General features: G+C 44.1%; 2 protein-coding genes across 11 annotated transcripts in view; one reads left to right on the forward strand and one right to left on the reverse strand.

The window, feature by feature from the left end:
* Positions 1 to 3194, forward strand: part of LOC128453397 (striatin) — a 29103-nt gene extending 25909 nt beyond the window's left edge. For all 3 annotated transcript variants that reach the window (XM_053436286.1, XM_053436287.1, XM_053436288.1), the window contains exons 14-17: positions 74 to 241; positions 329 to 469; positions 1110 to 1298; positions 1613 to 3194. In XM_053436286.1, the coding sequence (XP_053292261.1) occupies positions 74 to 241; positions 329 to 469; positions 1110 to 1298; positions 1613 to 1782 (668 nt within the window). In that variant the 3' untranslated portion in view covers positions 1783 to 3194. The remainder of the gene's footprint in view (positions 1 to 73; positions 242 to 328; positions 470 to 1109; positions 1299 to 1612) is intronic.
* Positions 3195 to 3970: 776 nt separating this feature from the next.
* Positions 3971 to 23905, reverse strand: vit (vitrin). Of its 8 annotated transcripts, none has more exons than XM_053436805.1 (23): positions 23653 to 23905; positions 18169 to 18259; positions 17960 to 18025; positions 16768 to 16924; positions 16537 to 16670; positions 16373 to 16450; positions 15739 to 15927; positions 15108 to 15152; positions 14664 to 14702; positions 14513 to 14563; positions 13558 to 13620; positions 12937 to 12999; positions 10795 to 10869; positions 10539 to 10604; positions 10055 to 10117; positions 9585 to 9647; positions 9295 to 9342; positions 8623 to 8688; positions 7902 to 8049; positions 7712 to 7815; positions 6687 to 6913; positions 5682 to 6195; positions 3971 to 5361 (listed from the first exon to the last, which is right to left on the reverse strand). In XM_053436805.1, the coding sequence occupies exons 2-23, from the start codon at positions 18200 to 18202 to the stop codon at positions 5183 to 5185; spliced, it is 2472 nt and encodes an 823-aa protein (XP_053292780.1). In that variant the 5' UTR covers positions 18203 to 18259; positions 23653 to 23905; the 3' UTR covers positions 3971 to 5182. The 8 variants fall into 8 exon arrangements, with proteins under 8 accessions (XP_053292780.1, XP_053292778.1, XP_053292779.1 ...); XM_053436803.1 differs by having other exon boundaries at positions 17960 to 18028; XM_053436804.1 differs by having other exon boundaries at positions 23571 to 23905.
* Between the last annotated feature and the right edge of the window lie 1619 nt (positions 23906 to 25524).

The raw sequence follows: 25524 nt of genomic DNA on the forward strand, positions 1-25524 counted from the left end.
TCTTTGTGGTTTCATTTGACAATCCTCGCGTCTCGACAAAGACTACAAAGTTGTCTTGTGTTTTCTGTGACAGACCCGTCAGTGCTTCGTGGAGAGTTGAGTGGACACACTGATTCCGTTTGGGGTCTGGTATACAGCAGTGCACACCAGCGCCTCCTCTCCTGCTCTGCAGACGGGACTGTGAGGCTGTGGGATGCCAACACTACCTCCCCTGCCCTTGCCGTGTTCAACGAAAACAAACGTACAGACCTGATTTCTATGTAATGATCAAAAACATTTTTCCAAATGTTTTTTGTTAACGATTTAAATTCTCTGCTTTCCTGTGTAGAACTGGGAGTCCCCTCCTCTGTAGACCTGGTGTGCAGTGAACCAGCTTACATGGTCACATCCTTCACAAACGGGGAAATTGGTCTCTTCAACATGGAGACCCGTCAGCTGGTCCTCAGTCTGGAGTCCAACTTGGAGCCAGGTAGGTTGAGAACAGTGGATCACAAACAGTGGATGAACAAAATGATTTGAGGGTTCAGGAGGCCAAAAATAGCTTTTACTGTTTTACTGACTATGAACTCTAACACATGAATCCTAAACCCTAACACACAAATCCAATCTCAGAGCCAGCCTGACTATGAATTGGCTTCTGGGGGCAACAGCCAATATTTTGGGCCTGAGACGGCAGATATCCGGGGCAAGACTCAGTCTTCCGTTCGCTGTAAACTGTTTTATCCCAACTAGAGTCACACAGTTCACATGCAGAATCTGTATGAGATAACCCAACAGGTTATCAATCATCCCTTTTGGTCTGATAATGTCTGCATTAAGATTTAAGTTATTAAGTCAAAGTTACGTTTTAAGAGCAATTTCTGCAGACATAGTTTGTACTGTAATATTGTTGTTGATCGCTCTCAATGATACAGATATTAGCAAACTGTGCTTTTTTATAATATGGAATTGTGTATTTGTTTTGTTGGTGTGGTTAGTATATATTGTGGAATTTAGGTAAAACATACATTTAGCTTTGTATTCATACCAATTCTTCCAGATGACTGTACGTGCTGTGAGTCTCATCTTCCTGCTGTGTGAAGACTAACGTGTTTGTCTTTTTTAACCAGGCACTCCCTGTCAGATCAATAAGGTCCTCAGCCACCCAACGCTTCCCATCACCATCACGGCGCAGGAGGACAGACACATCAAGTTCTTTGACAACAACAGTGGGAAGATGATCCACTCCATGGTGGCTCACCTTGATGCGGTCACCAGTTTAGCTGTAGATCCTAACGGCCTTTATCTCATGTCAGGCAGTAAGTGTCTTTTAATCCGCAACTTCTTGTTTCTCGCTTTATATGTTTGGTCATTAATTGATATTCACAGCTGAATCATACACAATCCATTTAAAGATCCTTCGGGCAATTCTGAATACCACATACAACCACTTTTTTATGGGTATAATATCTTTAATGTTTTCCCAGACAATATATTGCCTCCATATATTCCTTAAATGTCTTGTTTCAAGATTCAGGACAAACCTTTCATGCTCACAGTTACTCATTGATTTCTGTGGATTTCACAGTAATTTCCCCTCATACCACATAACAACTCTCCTCCTCCTCCACAGGTCATGACTGCTCTATCCGTCTGTGGAACCTGGATAGTAAAACCTGCATCCAGGAGTTCACAGCTCACAGAAAGAAGTTTGAGGAATCGATCCATGACGTGGCGTTCCATCCAACTAAATGCTACATTGCCAGCGCCGGCGCAGATGCTCTCGCGAAGGTGTTTGTATGACGCGGAGCGCCGTCTCTCCCTGCAGCCCCGCTCTCTGACTCAGCCTCCCATGATCAGGGACCAATAGAGACACAGCCAGGGAAGGAACTTCAGGCACGGGTCCAGTCCCACCTCACACAGCCCACTGGTTTCCTGTCGGACTGGCAGACTATGTAGCCGCTAGCCTCAAATGGGCCATGACTCCCCACAGGAGGAGTTGGCAGGGAGGCCAGTCTGGAGGAGAACTGCTCTCTAGTCCCCCGTCTACCATCCAGGCAGGCCTGGGTGTGACCAGTCATAGCGCCCCCACAGACAGACAACAATTCCACCTCTGCAGCTAGGAGGCTCAGGACAAGTGTTCAAAGAGTGTGAAGTGGAGAAATGAGGTTTCAAGCCGGTCTTCTGCCCCTGTGACTTCACGCTCACCCTACAATCCCCCGGGCCCTCGACCTTTGCTCTCACACAAACCGAGGTCCAGGATTAATCCTCCAAGTCAGGTTTTGTGTTGTGTTGTTCCAGAAATGTGGGTTACTGCTTCCTGCAGCTGTCCTGCCTCTCACTTCTTCGTCTTCTCTCGCTTCCCAGACTGACTCTGCTTGCTGGCCTGCCTTTATTTTCCTTTTTAAAACACGTATTGAAAAATGTGCCTTTGCTTTAGAAAAAGGTCTTGAAATTTTTATTTTAACAAGCTTGTTTTTTGGGGGACAGGGGGTGGGAGGGGCACAGCGCAGGAACGGAGCTGGTTGTCAGAATGTTGTCGATTTTAACATTGGATGTAAAATTACAAATGCTTATAATAAACAAAATATATATTCAGTCTTAAAATTTACTGTGCAGCGTGAGTTTGAGTGCTCCTTTTTGATAAGTGTGGTTGGGGATAAAATTGTGTGCATTTCAAGGCAAAGCTGGTAGATACAGACCATTAACTATAATGCCTGTTTGTTAGATTCAAGTAACCATACACTTCAGAAGACTACAAACATGTGTCCAAAGTAAACCATCTTGGTTATATAATTACAATTCAGACTTAGTTCTAAATGTCCACTTTAGGAAGAACTGATTAATTTTGGCCAGTTTGCTCTTGTTTGAACTGAATGGCTTGTACTGTATGTAGTTTTCCCCAACTGTGTGGACATGCTTGACTACAGTGTGATGTACCATGTTCAGATATTTACAGTAGTCCAGTGTTTAGCAAGAAATTAGTACAGTACTGTAGGACTATTCGACACAAACACTGAGGGCAGAGAAGCATCATGCAGATTCCAGTTTATTGCAAAACTGTGAGAGGAGAAAACGATCCTGGGTTGGAAAAAAAAAAAAAAATCAATCAAGGTGTTGTACGTGTAGAGTACAGCTTCTAATGAGCCATTTTCTCAGTCACTGGTTTGTATATGAAAGTATGTTCCAAAAATAAAACCTGCTGTAAAATGTTACCCGGACTCTGATGACTCTCATTTGACAAAACTGTTTGTTAACCTGCAGAAAACGAACGTGATCGTCGGTGCAGATCAGGAGGTTTCTCTTAGCCTGTATTTGTTCTATTTTCATCCCTGTTGTCTTGGTTTATCATAAGGATAATGCACAAACTACTCAACAGATGTCCACAATATTTGATGGAAGAATGATGCATGGTACAAGAAAGAACCCAAAAGTTTTGGTATGGATCAGGACAAAAAAGATGCGTCCAGGATCTTTTTTATCAAGAGGGCATTTGTTGACATTTCCACCAATTTCTGAATGAATAATGCTTGGATCTAGATGATAAAAATCTATGATATATTAGTGTGTATAATTTGGTACTGATCCAAAATATAAAGAAAAAGGGGTATTGGAGTTTTACGCTGCCAGAAACCTTTAATTACCACCAATATGTTGCTGAGATAATATGGACTCTGTAGGGAATCAACAGTTGCATCTTTTAATAGGTTTATAACAATGTCCAAACGAAAGGTAGGGATTTAATGCAGAATGTGAGAGGACTGCCCTTGCATCACTTTGACACAGATAAATATGTATTGATTCTCAGGCCAGGTCTTGTGTATTATGATGCACCTCTTTCCCTTTATTTTCTAGGCAGATTTATGGACAACTATTCGTAATGGTCATAGAATTTTATCCTGTGAACATTGCACTGAAACCGAAAATACGTGTCGTGTCGTTAGAAGCTCAGCGATCGCATCAACAAAAGATTAAGGAGAAAAACAGCCACTTTAATTTCTCTTCATTTTCTTTATTTTATTAAAAATTGCAAAAAAAAACATTGATCAATTATCTGAACATTAATAGCGAAAGGCTTTTAATATGCATATGTACAAACAGGACACGACAGAGACAAATCATAAATACTCTTCAAACAAAAGAGAAACGCCTGCGATGTTAAAAGCAGCCACACGATTAGAAAACAAAGAGCGACGGGATGGATGGCGCTCAATCTGCCGTCGCTCTGCACAAAGATACACAAGCTCCTCTCCCCTCACCGCCCACACGGGTCCACTTCCTCGCTCCATGCTGCCGACTCACAAGAGCCTCGTTCTCACCTGCCACTCATATATCAGCACCACTGTCGTACAGAGGAACTTTAACAATGTCCCTACTAACAAGTCTCTCCCCTTAGGAAGATCAGAATGCACCATTTCTAAGAAAGAATATCCTCTTCATAGAGAAGTGTATAAAAAGCACCGTATTATTAAGTTTATGAAGTTTGATAAGCCAGAAGAGGAAGTGCTAGGCATGCTTTAAAGTCTACATTTCTTTGCAAGCACCATGTCCCAGTTAGGCCGCTTCTGTTAGTCAGTCTGGTACCACTGCTTTATACGGGACCCGTTATGAGGGGTCTGTTAGTTGTTCGTAATTGAATATATATCGTTTGTTGACAGATGAATTTTGTTCCAGATGTTCTGCAGCTTCTCTCCAGAGGGTCAAAGGTCAAACAGGACATCACGGATTTGCATGATAAAGTCGGGAGTTTCATGCTAAATGGGGAACGAAACCATATAAATGATTTATTATTGACCGTTAGAGCATTAGAAATCTTTTTACTGAGGGAAAAAAGCACAACTTACTGACATACTATAAAAGGTGTCTCGTTAAAGAGTGGTACCGTCATTTTAAACGCTCAGGAATCCTGTTCCTTAAAGGCACCGACAGAGAACAACTGGGACCACATGAGATGTCACGATGTCACTGTGTCTTTACTTTTAGCACCGCTTGGGACCAAATGCTGATTCACTTTAAGATTTGTTTTCGACCAAAACACACAATCCTCACCTAAATTCGAAACCTAATCCCCTCCCAGTTCAAACGTGGGGGAGCTGCAGCCAATCCAGCTCCACCATCTGGGCAACAGAGTGAGTCAATTTACATTCAGCGTCCTGTCAGGCCCATGATCAGGACGTCCCTCTTAACACCCGCCCGTCCGTCCTCAGTTCCTCGGCTGTGAGTTGAACTCCTGGCAGATGTTGTTTATGATCTTGGACACAAACTTGTAGAGGTTGTCGAACTCGTCCACGAAGAAGGAGTGGTCCTTGTCGGGGTCCGTGGCGATGTACTCCAGCTCGTCCTGGGCGGCCCAGGCGATGCCGATGGAGTAGGCGATCACACCTGCATCACAGGGCAGGACAGAGGATTACACACACACACAGACACACACACACACAGAGGCCTCACATGTGTTTGTCGCAGCTGCATGACACCTCACTGTTAACCGACACACACAAACACACACTTAACAGCATTTTTGTATAATTGATTTGTTGATTCTGGGTCAGAGTGTTAATCCTAAAGTTTTAAAGAGTTACGGAGGCACATTTTTTTCTTTTCAGAATATGATCATTGGTTATTTTTACTTGGCTGAGTGAAGTTGATATGCATTGATCATATCTCTTATTTTTTTTCAGATTCTGTTGTGGTTAACCTCTGACCTTGGCGTTGGACAGCCAGTGCAGGCACCCTGACGTCATCATAGGAGCGGCCATCTGTAATGACGATCATGATCTTGCGCTTGTTGGGTTTGGATTTGCTGAAGAGCTGCTCTGCGGCGTAGGTGATGGCGGCACCGGTGCTGGTCCCACCGCTCCAGTAGTTGATGCGTTTAATGGCGTTCAGCAACTCGCCCTTGTTGTTGTACTGGCCGAAGGCGAACTCCAGCCTCTGCTCGTAGGTGTACTGCACGGCCCCGACCCGCGTGTCCGTGTCAGAGATCTCAAACTCCTGCGTGACGTTGGCCACGAACTGCAGCACCGTGCGGAAGTTGCCTGTTCCCACGCTGCTGGAGCCGTCTATGACGAAGGCGATGTCGTTGGCGTTGAGGCAGGTCTTGCTGCACATCAGGCGGTCCGTGTCACACACTCTCTTCACCAGGGGCTGCACGGCCTTCCTCAGGGCAAACCAGCTGGTCACAGGCAGGGAGTAGAAGCCGTTTGTCCGACACACGGCCTGTGGGGCGCAGGACAAGGTGAGTTTCAAACCGGTATGTTTGACCGAAGCACTGAAAAAACCCTCGGACACATTGAAATCTGGATCTGGTGGATTTAAATGGGGTTTCAGTTGAAAATTTTGGTTTTTGTGGAGAATTTCAGGGGTCCATTGATCCTTTCTACTCCTGACTGCCATTCTAGTCTGCATTGTAACCGAAGAAATACACACAACCATCACTTAAACTTACTCATTACTGTGATACTGGTGATTACCTATAAAATATACATGTTGATTTTCAGGCAAGTTCTGGTTTATTATTCTGCCAACTTTTCCCTATGATTTCAAGCCAGATTTATGGATGCTTTTGTGCAGTGGTCACAATTTAACAACACATGGAATATATGTTGTGTGTTATTCAGATTCAGCTGAGTCATGAGTCCGAGAAGGACAGCAACTGGATCAGCAATAGATTCAGGAGGGCTACAGCCAGCACTCGGACCATACTCCACCTTGTCCACGAAGTTGGCCTCCACCAGGTTTTGCCTCTCGTTGTCGTCGGCGCCCTCGATGGTGACAAAGAATATGTTGATGCCTGACTCCCGGGCGGAACGAGAGGCCTCCTCCACCTTGTCCGTGGGCCAGCCGTCCACCAGCACCACGGCCACGTTGGGGGCCCCTCCACGGTTTCCATTGACATCACTGAAGTACTGCTTGTTGATGAAGGAGAGGGCCTTTCCTGTTGGGGCACCAGAGGGCAGCAGAGAGACGGTTAAACTGCATGTAAAGGCAAGTAGTTGAAACGCAGGCATGAATCTATCGAATCAAACTAATCTGTTATTCACAAAGTCTTTACTCAGCCCATAAATTAAAATACATAGATACTGCTGAGAACCAAATTAAATTAAAAAACACTCGCTGTTAAAATAAATAGTGTTCATTATGTCCTGCGGAGCTGTCCTGACCAAAATGTAGAAAAGCATCCTTCTATAAAAAATCCTGTTTGCCAGGAAAAACTTAACATAGCAGCCTGTGTACTTAGTACACAAAAATACACACGTCTCTATACTGAGTGCATCGCTTTATACTATCACTAAAACTGTGATATCCTATCATTTAGTCTTGTTGGTGGTTTGAACAACGCCGGCACCAGGGAGGGCTCCGTAGATGCTTTTAAATCTGCTTGCATTGTTTTCTGATTAGAGAGCACTTCCTACCCAAATAACACGTATTTGTATCAACACTCAAGTTATAAAGACAGTGGGTGCACGCTGACGCACCAACCAGAGCAGGCTGCACCCCCCGGGCTGGTGAAGCCAAAAGCTTTTTGGTCAGAGCAGTATGAAAAACACGACTTACGGGAGCAGGACTGTAATTTATCCAGCAGCGTCTCGGAGCAAATTTAGACTTAATTCTATCCTTGCATGCGAAAATGTGCCTGGGTAGTAAACCAACGTGATAACTGCAGCCCTCTCACTTTCACACTTGTGTCTGTAGGCATTTACTGCAGCTGGCAGCCTAACAGCGGGTTACTCACCCACATTCGAGAGGCCTCCTTTCTGCACAATCTTATCTACAGCCGACCTCAGCTCTCTGGAGTTGGAGTGAGACTTCAGACTGATCTCCGTCACGGGGTCGTCTCTTCAGACAAAGACATAAGTTAAGGACATTATATCTTCCTCAAGTATCAATGGTAAGTAATAACATGACGAGGGAAGGGAGGTTACCCGTATTGGATGAGGCCCATCATGGGTCCATTTATGCCCACGTTGATGGTCTGAGCCACCTCAGCCAGGAAGTCCTTCTGGATCTTGAAACGCCGCTTCCCGATGCTCCAGCTGCCGTCCATCAGGAAGACCAGGTCCACCTTACAGTCTGCAGGACAGGAACCACCAGAAGGTCACAGCAGGCTCAGGGAGTAATGCATGAGCCAGGATTGCCCCAGTGGGCCCATGTCTTTTTATGCATGCAGTGCACACAAGTACATGGGTGATATGACACACATGTCTGCCTACGGCTTCAGGCTCTTCAACTGATTTTTGCATCAAATACATTCAGTACCTTTTGTTAGAACAAAAGGACATTGTGTTCGATGGGGAACACTGAACATAAATACGTTTGTTTTTGCAGGAAAGAATAATTACAGGGTATCTTTGTCAGAGATCTTGCCATGGGGAGACTTTAATGAACTCACAGGGATGATCAAACCCTAAGGCAATGACTCATTTAACTAGAATGTCAATCATTACAGTGCCTCTGAGACAGGGCTCTTATGAAACCACACGATGTTAAAGGAAGTATCAAATAAAGTGTGGGTCCGCCCCCGAACCTGCTAACTAACAAAGAAAGGCTGATGAAAACATAGCTTCCCCGGCGGATGTAAAAATTGCAATAGTCAAATATTAATTTCACACATGGCAGCTTGCTTGTGATGCATGTGGGACCTACTTGGGTCTCCCTGTGACGCAGGCTCAGGGGCTCTTGGTGCAGGTTCTTGCTCCCTTGTGCTGAATCCTGAAAATTAAGAAACACATCTTTAAAAGAAATTTACTCTTAATCTCATAATATCGAGAATACTTTTTTATAAATTTCCCTCGACTGTTTGTGCCCTTAAAAGGGATAGTTCACCGAAAAAGGAAAATGTATGATCATTGACTTGTGTCAAGCTGTTGGTGAGATGATGCTTGTGTATCATCTCACCGACAGCTTCTTCACCATCTAAGGCTAATTTCCAATGTTCAACTCTCTTACTGCAAACCAGGAGAAAAGGTCAACTCTGGCAGAAACATCCTGAAAGTTTGACTGTTAAAATGTTCACGTTAGATTTGCAGCCGCCCACTTTACAAAGATCCAAAACCAAACCAGTTTTTTGGTTGTGGTGAAACGGTGCCAAACAGGAAATGATTTTATCCACAGGCAACCATGCCATTTGACTTTGACTGCAAATCCCTTCAATTACAGGCTGAGCAGAAAACCCAGATTCTTTTTGCTTGGTCAGCCTTGGTTTGGTTTGTACTTACAGTCAGATGTGAGGAGTTACTGGCAAAGTGAGTCGTATTGGAGCCAGATAAAAGGAAGAGGAGGAGGCGGAGGAGCGTGTTGCAGCACAGACTATCTTACCTGATTCATAAATGTTTGCTTCTGGTTTCCAGGCATCCACTGGCTCCACTGCATAGATGATATCACACAAGCTCGACGTTAGCAGATTTCGCAAGTTCCTCAACCAACAACAACACTCACCATGGCAGCTATGCTAAAAAGGTGGATTTCTTTTTGTGATAAATTGAAAATGTCGCAATACTCAGAATTAGAAAAGTAATGCGGTGGCATTTGGGAAAATCGCACTATTTACTGAAGAGAAGAGTTGTGTCCAGGCCAACACCAAACACTCCATATTCACCACTGCTCACCTCGTGTATGGGTTGCATCCACTGGCGTCTTATGGTTGACATCTGAGTCAGTGGATCGTGGAGCTAAAAGTTACGACAGGATCAGTCAGTGATGACAGACACACGTGAAACAAATGTAAAGACATCATGGAATTACAGCCAATTCCCATTGACTGTACATTGTGTTTAATGGATGTGTGGCAGTATTTCTGTGATGCAGCTGGAGATGGCTCAGGCATAGATTACTTCTTTCGCAGGCTACAGGTTATACAACAATAATTTTAGAAACACTAATGGATATTTCAAACCAAAAGTAAAAAAGACAATGACTCAACGTAATTCATTTAAACCCCAAATGTAAGAGAAATGGCATAAACAGTGGTCATGACTGAAAGAAAACAGTCAAACAACTTTGACATTTAAACAGAAATACACACATATGAACCCCAGGACCTGTTAGTTCCCAGAAAAGAGAATAGAAGAACACTTACGTTGCGGTCGAAAGTTATAATACCAGCGCTCATACTCTGAGATATCAGGCCTGTGATCCCGGGCTAGAGGAGGAGGTTTTGAAACCAGTTAGTGTTCCTACAATGAACTTCAGAGAGCAAAAGCACACATTTCCATGGTTGTGATTGGTCACAAGTTCCCCCCAACCAATCCCACACCAGTGAAAACCACGGCTTTGTGCACAATCATCACCTCGCTGAGTCTCTCTCATCTCTCACATGCCATCTACAGGAGTTTCTCACATGGCAGACAGACGGCATGTTAACGCCTGAGAGACACTGCATGTACTTACATGTGGAGCCAATTCAACACACACAGTACAAGCTTGGCAGATCCCAAACTGTATCAGTCACACAGACGTGCACATGCAACTTAAATGGACACAGCGTGTAGTACCCTGCCACAGTGAGTGGGGGCAGCACACACCAAACTGTCACGTGCAGTCCCAGAGGGAGGTCGACTTACCTCCGGTATCAGGTCTGTCAGTCTCACTCCATGTGTATCCTGAGTCTGGAGCTGCAAAGCTAACATCTGAACGTACAGCAGAGAAGTTGGAGGCGTCAGGGTTACATTCAAGGTTTTAATGTCGCCCTGATCATTTTGACTGTAGATGACAACTCTAAAATGGTATCCCAACATTTATCACAGATGGTTTGATGAGCATTTGCCAAAACCCCTGCGTTTAAGATTTGCTAAAGAACGAAGACCATTTCTTTGATACCTGATGGACGTCGAGCTCCAGGGAACCAATCGGGATGAGGCAGGGAGGTGTCCGCCCAATCCCTTCTGGGAAAAGCTGTGCAGAGTGGGAAGATTAGAAAAGCTGGTGCTCAGGAGAATAGTGCTTGTGACCTCCACTAAACCCGCCACATTGTTAGTGGGGTATGCAAGCGGCGCTCAGACACCACACGTACAGTCGGTCACTCAGAGACAGGCACTAAGCGGCTAAAGGGTATTTCAGTGGAGCCTTTCTCTTTCTACCTGCAGGCTAGAGAGACAGAGGGAAACCTATGTCAATGTGTTTCTCATTTGTTTTTTATTTTCCATGTGCTGCTCCTGGCATCACAACTTGTTCCAAGTTTTACTTCGACGTGGCCGGCAGTTTTATCAATAAGACTCTTGCATGGCTCCAGGTTGCACCTGAACTGTAGAAGCCTGCACAGCTGAGAGGACCATAACAGTGCATCTCATCCGTCCTAAACTAACTGAGCCATGACAACACACTTCGGCTGACCCCTCCCTGCGGTGTAGCTTACAAAAACACCCAGCCCGGGCTCTAAGGTTCCCATCGGGTGGCAGCCAGTGCTTTTGACTGGGTCGGGCCGGGAGAGCCCAGCCAGCCGCCCAGTGGAGCGTGGGAGTATTATTCTAAAGCTGGTGTCAAACCAGGGACAGTGTAGATAGCGGGACGCAGAGATTAGTCTTATCTGATGCTGGTCAAAGACCCAGCACTGTAGAGCAGACAGCAATGTTGCTCTTTCTGATGAAACAGGTGCTTTAAAAAGGATTCAGTTTAACCCTCAGGTCACAGCCACTTCAGTGTTCACTGCGGCCACAAGGTCAGACTGGGAACAGGGATATGATCCTCACGTCGAGTTGTAACTCAGGCTACAATTTGTCTGCAGGAGTGTTGGTAAAATACACAAAGAAGGGACCCATCAATCAGAATCCCGGAGGGTTATCGTGGATCTCTTGTGGTCGTCGAGTGGTCACATCTCACAACAAAGGCAAAGCTAAACTGGATCGTAACATTTCCAGAAGGCTGTTGCAATAAAATAAAACATCTGTTCTTGGCAGCCGGGTGGCAGAGTGACTGGGGAGAAGACCCTTCAACTCATAAATCAGAGTTCAGACCTCTAACGTCTCCGAGCATCCACCCGCCCGGTTGCAGTGTCCTTGAGAAAGACACCGAAGAGCTGCCGGCTCCAGGGGCGCTGCTGTGAAGCTGATCCTGGCCTCTGACCTCTGACCTCAAGCATAAAGAATTTCTCTAAGGGGATCAATAAAACTTCACATTATTATCTAAAAGCTGTTCTCCCTTCTCTTCTGTAATGCGTTTCTACAGTCACAGGCTGGTCAGATAAATGATGCCCTGACTGGAAACGGCTCATTCTGCAGTTTAGAAGTATCCATCATTTAAATAGATACAGTCCTGTCTTATTATAGAGATCCATGGTTTTGCATTCCAGAGGAGCAAAAACAGGAGCGCATTCCTCAGTGGGCCAAACCTCGGCTGGTTTGAATGGCGAGAGAGCTTTCTATTCCTGACAGGCTGCAGAGTGGACCTAGATCCTGCAGCGCTGTGGACCGGATCCGGCGTCTGTCTCAGGGATCAGCACAGGGCCACTTGATGCTGCTGCTGCTGCTGCTGCTTTCATCTCACTTTCCCTCCCTCCATGCACTCACAAGGGAGGCGAAGAGGCCAGACCAGATGGGATCTGTCATAAGACGCTATTACAGTACTGACAGAGCAGGTTTCTCATCGTGGTCTTATCTGAAGGAGATAGTCCAGGGCTCATTATCGTCCCACACATCCCGGAGATATGGTGCAAGATGAATGCAGGACAACCACATCATCACTCATCTTCGAGGCATATCCGTGTACTTACTGCCCGATTTCATGCTGGGTACAGTGAAAGTCGAGTATCAGCTTGTGTTCCCGCCCGTCGTTTTTATAGAAGTCTGGCTATGCATTGAAACACAGCAGCCTCACAGAGGGTAAACATTAGTGCAGCTTGATATAACATTTCCACCGAGACTTTGCAACCGTTTGATCAGACCCATCAACATTTCCACGTCAGTGTGTGTGTGCCTGCCTTCGCCCCCTTTAAAGATTCTCGTGTCAGGATCTGGAGATACTTACCGGGGTTGGACTGGCTGATGGTTGGAGTCCGCTCGGGTTGGGCTGGTTGAACCCTGTTAAAAGCTGTTTGTAGCAATGAGAAACAGGCAGATAGGAGCAGAGGGGAAAAGGAGGGAGAAGGGGGACAAAAGAGAGCTTCAGGTCTCGGGAGGGCTCCATCCACAAGCCCAGCTGTTTCGCTTTGAGCAAAGCTGAAGGCAATTTCACCGCAGCATGATATCGAAAACAAAAGGGATATATGCCGGGAACATTTACAGGCCTTAAGTCAGCTTCGTTTGCCTCGTTTCATCTTGGAAAATGAAAACATGAATGAGAGGATGTGCCTGATGACAGAGAGCAGCGGCCATCGTCAAAGGAATGTTAGCTGAGATGCTTGATGGAGTGGATTAGTGGTGACCCCGGGGTTTAGGATCGCAGGGGCTTATGGGTGTGGACATGAGGGTCAGACTTACAGCAGTCGAACGTCTCCTGGATTCTTGTTCCAACAAAGACCTCTACCCCTCACCCCCCCGGCCCCGCCCTTGACCCACATTCCCTGTCAGTCCCACCTTGTCTGCCTGTTTGTAACTGTGTGTGTGTGTGTGTGTGTGTGTGTGTGTGTGTGTTGTTGATGAGGCTGACCTGGGCCGACTGGAGAAGATAGCGGCCTCCTGATAGCTGACCCTGCCTCTGGTCTGCGCAGACCTGGGACCAGAGTTTGGGGAACGACGACACGATGAGAAAACATCAGATAACATTCAGTTCATCTTCAGCTGCACATTAAAGACTAATATAGTATAAATCTATGAATTTATTATTTATAAATATATGATGGCTAAAGAATTAATGATGACTATGACACATTTGACAGTTACAATATGATGTCCTCTCTTTGTAATGGCAGCCACGACGATTGAAGAACATATATATATTTATTTTTAGAGCTAAACTGTAAATCAGATCTGTGGAGCAAATGTGATCAGTGACTGAATTAAGATAAACAGGTTTCTCATTTACATTAATTTTGATAATGACTAAACAGGCAAAATAATATAACATGAGGTCTAATAGTTTAGAGGAAACAAATATTCCCATTTTCATTACATCTGCCAAGGAGGTTATAATTTCATATTTTCATCTGAATGATCAGAGGGCAGGTCCAGGAATAATTTTTTACTTTAATGTTGCTAGAATTTTCAAAAAATGTTGCTTGATTTCTCAGATAGAATTTAATTCCTCCATCAAGTATCATTCTAATCTGTTGAGTAAATTTGGCATAATCCTGCGAACCAACAAACACATATGAAAACATAACCTCTTTGCAAGAGCTAATAAATGCTTTGCTAATACAAAGTGAACATAGAGTAATTGAATCCTGTATTTCAGTGAATTTGACAGTAGCAACACAGAATTAGTGCTTCTTCCTTCTACTGTTAGCAGTGTTTAAAGCAGCTGCACAGAGACAGAACAGAGACGCCATGCAGAGTTTAAGTGTATCAGCTCAGAAAGAAAAAAAGATAGAGTACATGTGGAGTCAATTTCATCCTATGAAAAGGTAGAATGAAAGAAGACACAGGGAGATTAAATCTTGCTTTACCTGCACTGGTACGCTGTAGAAATCTATTCGGATAGACACCTCCTCTGAATACTTTGAAGAAATGCCATTGTTAAGTTCAACTTGAATCGCTGTATTTTGGTGTGAAGGAATTTTTCCATGAGCTGCAGAATCAGTGAGAGGATCGACATACCTTGGCCGGGACTCTGTCCTTGACTGAATTGTGTCTTCCCTATACCAATCACACAATGTGGGGCAAATTTAGACAAGATAATCGTTGGTGACATTTAAATAAGCTACAGATATATTAACTTCAATAGTTCTTGTTCAACCATCTGCTTATATCCCAGAACATGGTCCTACTGTTTTAAGTTTTTAGCTTAGAACAAGTGAACTGAACTGATTTCACTTAAAATACAAAAGTCGTTCCTTCGATATCGACAAACTTGCTTTGATTCAGAAAACTTAATAAATCCTGATGCATGCTATTCCCTAAAGCCTGATGTAAAGTAAACACCCCATGCTTCAGGTAAACTCATATTCCTGCCCACCCCGATGTTAAGCAACACCACAGCACCACTTCATGGCACCAAAAAAAACCTACAATGTTGTACCCCGCTTGCTCTGCTCCACTTACTTGAACTTGCCGCTGCCACAGAGGCAAGGTACGGGTGACTGCTGCCTAGATAGAAGAAAGACAGATGGGGCGCCAATATGGAGACCAGAGAGATAATGTTTCAGAAAATGAAGGAGACAGAAATGGTTGGGAGGTTGTCTGGCACCCAGCCCATTTCATTTACACACATACCTGTGAGATACTGCGGCATTGTCTACCCTCTGTCGCTGTGTTTCTATCCAAAACGGGGCAAATGACTCGCAGCGATTACCGCCTGATAACGTTTTTGTCTCATAAAAACGATCAAAGGTCTGGTGATCACCTGAACAGCAGGGTGTCAACTCAAGGACCAGCTGTAATTTGTAGGAATTGCAGCCGTGACTTGTGATTACCAGCCCCAAACATTGGTTTTCATCACGCTGATTCCAGTTAAAAGCAGCTAAAGTTGTTAGTTCGATCTCAGCTACAGACGGCACACGGGCTGCAGTGGATCTTCTGCGTGGATTGGTTTTACTGGATCATTAACAGCATCCTGAATCCGAGTAAATACACAATCCTCCACATGTCACACTAGGATCCGTAGATTTAGGAGAAAGAGTTAGCTTGTTGTATGTATGCAACAACGACATGTGGGTGAGGTGAGCTTTTGTACCTGCATCCCTGACTTTGTGCACAGCAGCCCGAGCTTTGGTAGTGGTGGGTGGTGGAGGAGGTGTTGTGGTGGTGGTGGTTGGAGCCTGTGTGGTTGTGGTGGTAGTGGGTACAGGTGTTGTAGTCGTGGCGGGTTCAGGTGTGGTTGTCAGCGGCGTGGCGGCCACAGGGGATTTGGCCTCCTTCTGACCTGCGAGGAGACGACAGATGGAGGCGGTCGTGTAATAGATGGATGCATGGGGAGGAAGAGCATTCTTGACATTCTCCACCATGACTGCAGAGCTCCGACTCCTCACTCCTGCACTGAGCGAAGTTCAACACACACAGGGACGTCTATCGAGTAACTGTTTGTCCCGGAAATCACTGATCCGGTGGCCTCTGCGTGTCTAAGTCTGGGAACTATTTCAGTGTGAAACAAGTCTTAACTATATGCTAAAATATAGTTCATAAAATGTTATTGAATTTGCCCAATTGGAAAAAATAAACAATCTGTTGATTTGCAAGTCCACAAATCAGTCCTCAGTTTGTGAAACATTTAACATCTATCAACCCTCTCATTGACAAAATAAAGGCCCTGCACCTAAACTCATAATCACATGATTAATATCAGAGTGTAGAAATGAGCCTTCTCTCACTTGTCTTCACGTAGGTTGGTCTTGACGGGACATAGTCCAGAGTTGACGGGTAGATGACTCCCTTCTTCGGTTTCCCCACTGAAAAACACAACAGAGCCATCTGTTGGCGGGAGGATTTACTCTACAGAGCTACGCTCAATGTTGTTTGCTTGTTTGTTTATTACCTGAGACAACAAACGACTCCCTCCACTTTGGTAGAGACAGAGAGCGCACCCCGTTGGAGTTGCTGCCTTTGTAAATGTTCTGGCCGGCCATCTTCCTCACGATCACCTTTCCTCCTGAGTTGGTGATGACGCCGCTGTGGACGCAAACATTTTTTTACCAGCTATAACGATTACTGGTCAGTTCTGTCCCTCACACAAACTTTGCTTCACGTTCATTGCCCCACTGTTTACTTGTGGATGGCTGCATTGCAGATGCTGGAGATGGAGGCGAACACCCCCGTCCCGTAGACTTGCTGCTTTGTCTCTTTACACTGCGCAGGACATTTGGCTATGAACTCTGGGAGGTTGATCTTTCCCGCTCTGACATCACACTCTATCTCTGGAACAACTGGAGGGAGGAGGAGGAGAGAGAGCAATATGGTTAGAGAGAGGGTTTTATACAGGTCAAGATTCCATTCTTATTATAGTTAAAGAAATTATAAAGAAATTCCTGGATCAGCCCCTTATTGGCATCAAAATGTAGTAATTTCTTTCAGGAATCAGGCCTCATCCATCCACCAACTTTGATGCAAATCACTATTGTGTCTTGAGTCTTGTGTCTCACAAACTGAGCCCACATCGCCACCAACGCCCAACCGTCCCCTTAAATTCAGTCAAGCTGCATCAGATTTCCCACCCTGGTATATATCAGTTCCCAGAATGTGCCTGATTTTTTTCATCAAGATCCATTAGTTATTATTATTATATTATTATTTAAAAAATCTTAAAGAAAATGAAAAAAGAATCCTGGGTCCAACCCCTGATCCAGAGCCTCAACAAAGTTTAATGGGGTTTTCCATGACCCATCCCACAACCTCCCACCATTGGTAGTAATCAACAAACCGTAACCGTGAAAAGTTCCGTTGCTAGATTAGCTACTGATGGCTATAGTCTGTCAGATAAAACAAACAATTTAGTTTTATCCCTTTGGGGCTCCGGGAAATTCCGACTTTTTTTTTAATTTATAGTATTTTATTCATTAATTTACCAAGTAATCAGCAGATTCATTATAACAAACAGCCTGGTAGTGATTTCAGTCCAAATTTATGAACTCCTTCACAATAAAACAGGATCAGTGACATGCTGCTGTAACAAATTATAATAATACATAAAAACTTTCACTTTTCAACCAACTTCAGCCCAATTTTAACATAAATTAACTGTAAAGAGTGCAAACAGACACAGAAAGTGGATTTTCCTCATCAGTTGTTTAACATAATTCTGTTATATAAGATGACCTTCATTTCCAGCCCATACATAAATGCTGTAAGGTTTTTCATAATAAAGCCTTTTGGAAGCGAATTGAGTGCAGTACAGAGAGTTGGAGGACACAAAAGCACTGGGAGTGATGGGAGATTAGAGGCCGGATAGTCGCTGATGTCACCTTGCTTTGGTTTCTTGTTCTTTGATCCGTTCGGCTTAGCCCAGCAAGCACAGGACAGGAGAAGCACTGCTGGGGAGCCAGAGGGAGTTTCACATAAATATCAGACAAAGAGACGTAATGATCATCGTGTGCAACAGACAGAAAAGAGATTCAGAGGGAAATACAGTAACAGCAGTGTCCTCCTGCAGAAAGACAGAGTGGTCGCTCACCGAGGCAGAGGGCAGGTAGTGATGCTCTCATCATGATGGGTGGTGCGCTGGTGGAGCAGGTCAGCCGGGTGTCCGTGTACAATCTCCCAACCTTAGAGAGAGAGAGGAGCAGCAGCAGAATTTCATAGTCATCTCCTGAAATCAATTTTCTCAAGTGAAGTCTGACGTGAGTATAAACTTGTGCCACTGAGATACTTTCCAGATTTTCTGGATTAACAGCAGATAGACTTGAGACCTGCACAAATAGCTGTAAGACTCATGAAGTGGATGTGAACAATTTATTTAGTTATTTTTTTAATATTTTTATCAAATCTTATTGTGCTTGTTTTCTAATTCTGTATTTATAAAAGCTAAAAATACAGTAAATAATCACTTTTATAATTACCTAATTATATTATCATAAATATATAAATTTAACCTCATTTTATTTCATTTTTGGTAAAATAATATCATACTTAGACATCAAGTATGGGCAATAACAGTGCTGTTAGATAGATAGATAGATAGATAGATAGATAGATAGATAGATAGATAGATAGATAGATAGATAGATAGATAGATAGATGCTGTTAAAAGCTATGCTGTCATGTTCCAAGATATGTATCTTGTAAGATGGATAATATAATTTGTTAATATAATTAATATTATTATCGTTATTTTGAAAACCTCTTTCATACCTTGTGTTGCCTCCTCTACTTCTAGGATCAGATCAGTTGCTGTTGGTTTTAAAAAGTCTCTAACCTTTTTTCCAGAAGCTAAACAATGAACATCTGAGTTCTGAGTTCTGTTGAGTCAGACTCAATTAGCCAACACACACAGACATCACTTAATTGAGTCAGGAATGGAGAACTGTGTCGGTCGGCTTCTTTTGTTTGACACCCACAACCACATCAAGCAGGGTCCCAGTTTGAAGTACTGAAGGTTTACAGTAGACACAGCATTTCTCTCTTCGTCTTTCATTACAATTTAAAAGTTACACCCACGTGAAGACATCAGGCAAAGTCGAAGCCTGCGTTGACAAGAGCACCAGTGGGTCACCGACATATCGCTCCAGACCTGTTGAAGTGATGGGAGCCCTGGTGATAACTATCCATATTAAATCCCACGTGGCTGGTGGGTGGACTAATCGTGAGATCCACCCCAGGCCCCGCTGCCTGCCAGGGTGCTGGGACGGAGCTCCCTCCCAGAGAAGGTAATGACTGAGGCCTCCCTGTTAACAGGGGAATGCTGTACCTCCCACGAGGGCGGCGTCACGTCTGTCACTGCCGCCACACACCAGCAGGTTCAATCTGATCAAGTGGGAACATGTGATCATACACAACCTCTGAGGCAGGGTCACATGTGATGCAGCTCTGACTGACGTTTACAGCCTGTTAGCAATATGAAGAAGGACGACTGAAAACACAGCGTAATTACACACCTGTCTTATTTGTGACTAGTAGATCTCTGGTGGTAATCACACTGAGTAAATCATGGTAGGGGGAAAGGCCCTACCTCAATATGACTACTGAGGTGCCCTTGAGCAAGGCTCCACTAGTGCTGTTTCCAGGTGCTAATGTGTAAAGAGGGAAATTAGCTATCAGGTACATTTTCCAGGATGAATGATGGTTTCACAACAATAACCACCTTGAGGTTTTATTCATCCTCCAGGTTGAAGGACATACAAACACGTGATGGCGTCTCTGCAGCCGCCTACACTCAAATGTCACAGTGAATTTGACTTTAACCTTTTTGATGCGAAATTATGTTATCCTATTAGACATATTGTGTGAAATTGTGTCATAATTAGTGTGTGAAATCTTCATGCATGTTTGTGCCAAAATTTGTGCCAAAATTGAAGATATTCCCTGAGGTATTACATTCACGTAATTGGGACAGACGGATTTACAACCTGAAATTTGAATGCCTCTGGCCATGGCTGTCACCGGTGCGGAGGCAGAACACAGAAATGGAACACGTCATGTGGGCTTTATTGCAATTTTATTGTCAGTAATTGTAACTTAGAATCAAATATTTCAGAAAGAAATGAACTCTGTTGACTGACACAAACATTGAGTTCACTTATTCTCTAGATAAAAGAATTCCAACATAACTCTAATGTCTGTACAGTTAATAGGCAGGTACAGCCAGGAGCACATTAACAAATGGAAAACCAGGAAACATTCATTCTGAATCTGTCCAAAGGTGTCGAAATCCCCCCGACGGCACCTCTAATGTTCAGTAATGAACATGTTACATCTTGTTCGTTTAATCTGTACTAGAGCCACCGTGTAAAAACGTCTGTTTGACTTATTTTCTTGAACATCAACAAAAACAACCTTTTCTCCCCTGCTGCCGTGTTGCTCGTGGTCATGTTTGGACAAAGCGAAGGGAGATGTTTCCCTGATCGTTTCATCAGACTCTCAACAGGAAAGCAACATCTTTCTCCCAAAATGTCAAACATTCTTCAAAATATGAAGAGAGAATAACCAGTGGTCTCCTTTACAATAACATCCTGCACTGCACTGGTATACAGTCATGTCAGGCTGGTAAACACGACTGTGTAGAGATGTAAATGAAAAAGATCTCTGGGTGTTATCTCTATCAGCTGTTTCCATGTGCAGCTCTCTATTGTGGTTTTAAACAGCATCAGGTTCCTGTTGTCGGGTAATTATTGAAACTTTAAAAATAAACACTGCAAACCTAACAAATAATGTTAAGGTGAATAGTAATATAGCTGCAGTTGGCAGTGAAAGGACTTTCCCTGATTCAGCTCCACATTTTTATCTGACATTCATGAGCACTGACATGATTTTTCCACAGCGTTGTGCTTTGACAAGCAGGTAGATCCCTGCTGCACATTCAGGACTACCATTTGTCCTCGCGGGGGAAAGAAATCTGAGGTTGGGAACAAGCCGGGACAGATATGTTAAAACTACTCTGCAGGAGACAGAGGTGAGTCAGTGCGATCCACTGGATAAAGCAAACAACAAATCTGATCCGTCTTTCACCTGCGAGGCAATCTTAACTGTGAGCATCAGGCTCCACCAATGTTGAGAAGAAAAGAAAGAGGAAAATAATTGTGTTTATACTGATGCTGTTCCTCTAACGAGTCCTTTAAGATAAGAGTGACATCACTGGGTGAAATTCAAATGTGCAAAGAAAACCTCTGAATCTGTGTTTTCTAGCCTGTTAGAAAGCCTCCTTCTCCGAGAATGGAAACACATTGCAGGGCAAATGATATCCTTTGACGAACACTGTGGGGAGTTTCCTGTACAGTAGATAATATATCCTGAGGGCACATACACACACACACCAGCCACAACACACACACATTGCTAAATGAACCAAAAACAAACAAAGCAGTTTTGAGATGGCTTCACACATCACATGATCAGATCGCTTTGTAGAAAGCCCTGATATGTGAGGCCTTTCAGGCTCCCCGCCACCATAAACCCCAGACAGGGTGGGTGGGTCACTTATTGTGTGGGTGTTGTATATTTTGACTAAACCTGTGTTAAACTTGTGATAAGGCATGCGAAGCTTGTCCCTTCAGGGCATTCTCAGCTGGCCTGTTTTTATATTTATAAATTTTTCACCATACCGAGATCCTCAAACATCTAATTTCAGCAGGGTGGGGACACCAATCAAACAAACCATCAACGTGCTGACGGTTAACTATGAAAATATGTACAACAACAAAAAATCAAAGTCATTTTACAGCCACTTCCAAAGATGCCAGTTTCTGTGCAGAGGCTTTTGTAGAGAGCCCAGCCGCTCAGACAGGTCACATAGTTTCAGGAATTAAAAACGCAATTCAATTCTGGACAAACCCCCTCTCTAAAATGTGGATTACACACACGAAACAACCTTAACCAAGATTACGTAAGGGCGAGTTGCACGATAAAAGGACCTGCTGTTGCAGCAAAATTAACATTTTCAGCTCCTGCAGGCAGATTGCCGAGAGCAGCAGAAATCCGATAATGCAGGATGGAAAACACACCTGGCAGGAGCATCACAGTTAGACGGTGGCTCTAATGCAAACAGGATGTACACTAGCTTTCTGTATATCAAAGGCCGACACACAGTGGGTTCTCAAAACACGGGGCAGACCACACACACCTGTGACTGGTGCACCGTTGTCCTGAAAGTGCTTGGAAGCATTAGCATTATTTCACATTTTACCCTTAAACAATCTATTTTGGTCACATGTGGTGAACTTATGGCACACGCAGCTTCAGGCAAAACACAAGGACAGTATTTCAAGCTGTCTTCAGTTCAGTAGCACGCATTCACATTCCTTGTCTGGAGTGGTGAAAATACAACGAGGGAAAGCACCAAAGGGGACGGATATTATTTGAGTATGATAACCAGCTGAGGACATAATTCCCCCATGGTTCTAAGTGTGAAAGGAGACAGTACACACACACCCCTTGTGCCAGGGAGTGTTAAATCCCAGCATTCACAGGTGTCAGAATTGCAATGTAAGCTTAAGAGATGTGCCAATTGCTTTTAGGAGCCAACTTTATAAAGGAACCACTGGAGATACAGACCCAGGGAAGCCAACATGTCTCTACATGGTCACTTCAATAGCCTTTTGGGCTGCTGCTGGGACATTGTTTGTTTATGGAGCAGAGTACAGGTTGAATTACTTTAATTCTTGGCACTGGTTTCAGTGCAAGCTGGAGCGTGTAGTCTGCAGATGGACATAGTGAATAGAGACCACCTGAGTTTAATCAGGCTCTGTCAAACCATAGAGAAGTGTCAGAGTGAGCACACAGAGAAATCTCAAACGCCATATACAAGAAAATAAAACAAAAGTGGAGGAACTCAGCTCTGAGGCGTGCACATGATCACACTGGCAAAATGGATCCTTTCAAATGAAGGCGCAGGCAACCTGACAGCTTCATTTCCCACAGATTTGTCTTTTTAAATGAGCCATTAGAAGCAGCCGACGGTATGAATGGTTATGACAAGGCCAACTTCATTCAGCTGAAAACCTCACTGATGGAGGGAGGAAGGATGTGTTTACCAAAAGAAATAGGAAAAATAAACAGAAAGTGAAACAGGCGCTGAATTTTGAGCAACGGAGCGCTTATTTGGGCAGAATGTCAAACCTCACGTCCTAAGCTGACATGAACCAGAGCCATGAAGTGCAAAGGAAAACAAAGTTAAAGAAAATTTCAAACGCAGAAACCTCCTGTAATGTTCAGTAAAATTCAACACAGCTCTGACTATTGAGACTAAAAATCCGATTTGGCTAAAAAATATAGTCACTCATTACGCGCAATTACGCGTGATATAAAAAGTGAATGATTCATTCACGCCACGCAGCAGCAGCAGCCAACTCAAGATCCCCAGTTCACGTGTGGAGCTGTCTCTCCAAACCATCGTGTCCGTGAGACAAACGAAGGATAACTTACCTGCGAAAGTCAAATAATCCTCCAGGCGACACAAATAAAACTGGTAATTCCGTGCGTAATGTACTCCCCCTCGAAACCTCACCTCTCTCCCTGCAGCGGGCGTGTGTGGAAACGCTGAGCTTCTCCACCTGGTACTCTTACTCCTGCATGATCGGAGCGCTCATTAAAAGTGGAGGACGGGACGGGGCCAGAGTTTTTCCTCTCTTTGCCCGCCCCACTTCAGTCCTCAGCTCCTCAGCCGGGCAGGATCGGTAACCCGGGGCCGTCAGGAGAGGATGCAGGGAGCTGGCACCCTGCAGTAGAGGAGTGCACGCATCTTTGAGGGTGTGTGTGATCGTCAAATATATTTTTTTTTCCGCTAGAACAGCAAAAAAAACAACACATATTTTCTTGGTTCGAGCATGCCCAGGAGAATGTAGATTTGCCTCACATTGGCTTTTGGAGCTTCAGCTTTTTGTGCAAATGGAGGGATGTTTTTCTTTTCTTTTCTGCATCTTACTCATCCCATCATCTGACTTAGAAATAAAACAACCAAGAGGAAGGAGTGTGTGAGAACTCTCACTGCAGCAATCACTCCTCTTCCAACAAACACACCAATCAACACCTGTCTGGGAAACACAGACACGGCAAGTCACATCCAGTGTCACTCTGGAGTTTGTGTGTCATTGTAGTATACAGTACATGAGCACACAGACACACACGAAGAGAGAGGGAGAGCCTGTTGGTTTATGCAGATTGCCACCCAGGCTACTGCTAAGAATCTGTTGTATGGATGGTGAGGCTGAAGCTGCCATTTTGATTTAAAGGTCTTAAGGGAACCTGTAAAAGAGCTCATTGTGTGCGTGTGATTATGGTCTTTGCAGAAACCAAGAAAAACTCACCTCAGGAACTTTTTAGAAACCTTCATGGCTCAAGAAGATAATTGCCCAGTGATGTTGCTGGAAAAGGAGAAAAGAGCTGGTGCTATTTGAGGGTTGTTCATAGTGTTTTTAGCAGGGACATTAGTCTGAAAGCTTGTCAACAGAAAGACAGTGTCCTAAATTATCTCACGCATGGCCTGTCGGGAGAGTTTTCACAGTGTTGAGTAAAAATAGACCCATTCAGGCTATATTCCAAGTCTAGGTTTTCGATTCTATGGTGTTCCAGATACGCCTGGCCTCCAGTACAGTTTTAGAGTTGCAAAACTGGAGAAGTTTGAAAAAGCTGCTGGTCCCGTTTTAGTTTGAAAACCTTGAGACTCATTTTAGTGTGGACGGGCAGAAACGGAGATGTTTGGAAACAACGATGCAGACAATCATAAGCGCTTGCTCATTGGGTCTTTTCTGTCGCGACGTAGCCTTTGTTGATTGTCATGCTCCGGTCACATGACCCCTTTGTGGAAGTAAACACCCGGCATTAGCCTCAGCTGCCAGTGCAGAACATAACATGGATCATCAACTACAAAGCGTTGCTGACCCTGTCGTCTTTGCTACCAGCTATTGTGAAGTTAACTTTTCCTATGTACATCAGCATGTGCATGGCCAGTGTGCAAGAGTTGAACTCCACATGAAGCCATGCTGTGGATATGTTGCACCACAAGAAGCACATGTTTTGGAGAGTTTGTGTTTTAGTTTGAAAACGCTGTGTAGGATCAGTGAAAACCTTTTTTTTCTCCAGCCTGTTTCTATCTGACAGACATGATGCTGCTCCAGTGGATGGAGATTACAAATTAAGATGACAGTGCTGAAGAGAGTCTGGTCTATGGCATCTCCTGGGCAATGTGGGACATATATATGCGATCTATGGCATGAGTCCCCTTAGGGCCAGCAGGGGAAATGGCAGAATACTGGTTAATTACAGGCCTCAGCTGAGCTCAGGACATGTCAGTGTTTCCAGATGTTGGGTTTGTGCATCTCTTGTCCTGCTACACATTTCATCAGCTCAATTCTTTCTCAGGATTCAGGTAACGCTGTTA

Source organism: Pleuronectes platessa, chromosome 12, assembly GCF_947347685.1.
Source record: "Pleuronectes platessa chromosome 12, fPlePla1.1, whole genome shotgun sequence".
Classification (NCBI taxonomy): domain Eukaryota; kingdom Metazoa; phylum Chordata; class Actinopteri; order Pleuronectiformes; family Pleuronectidae; genus Pleuronectes; species Pleuronectes platessa.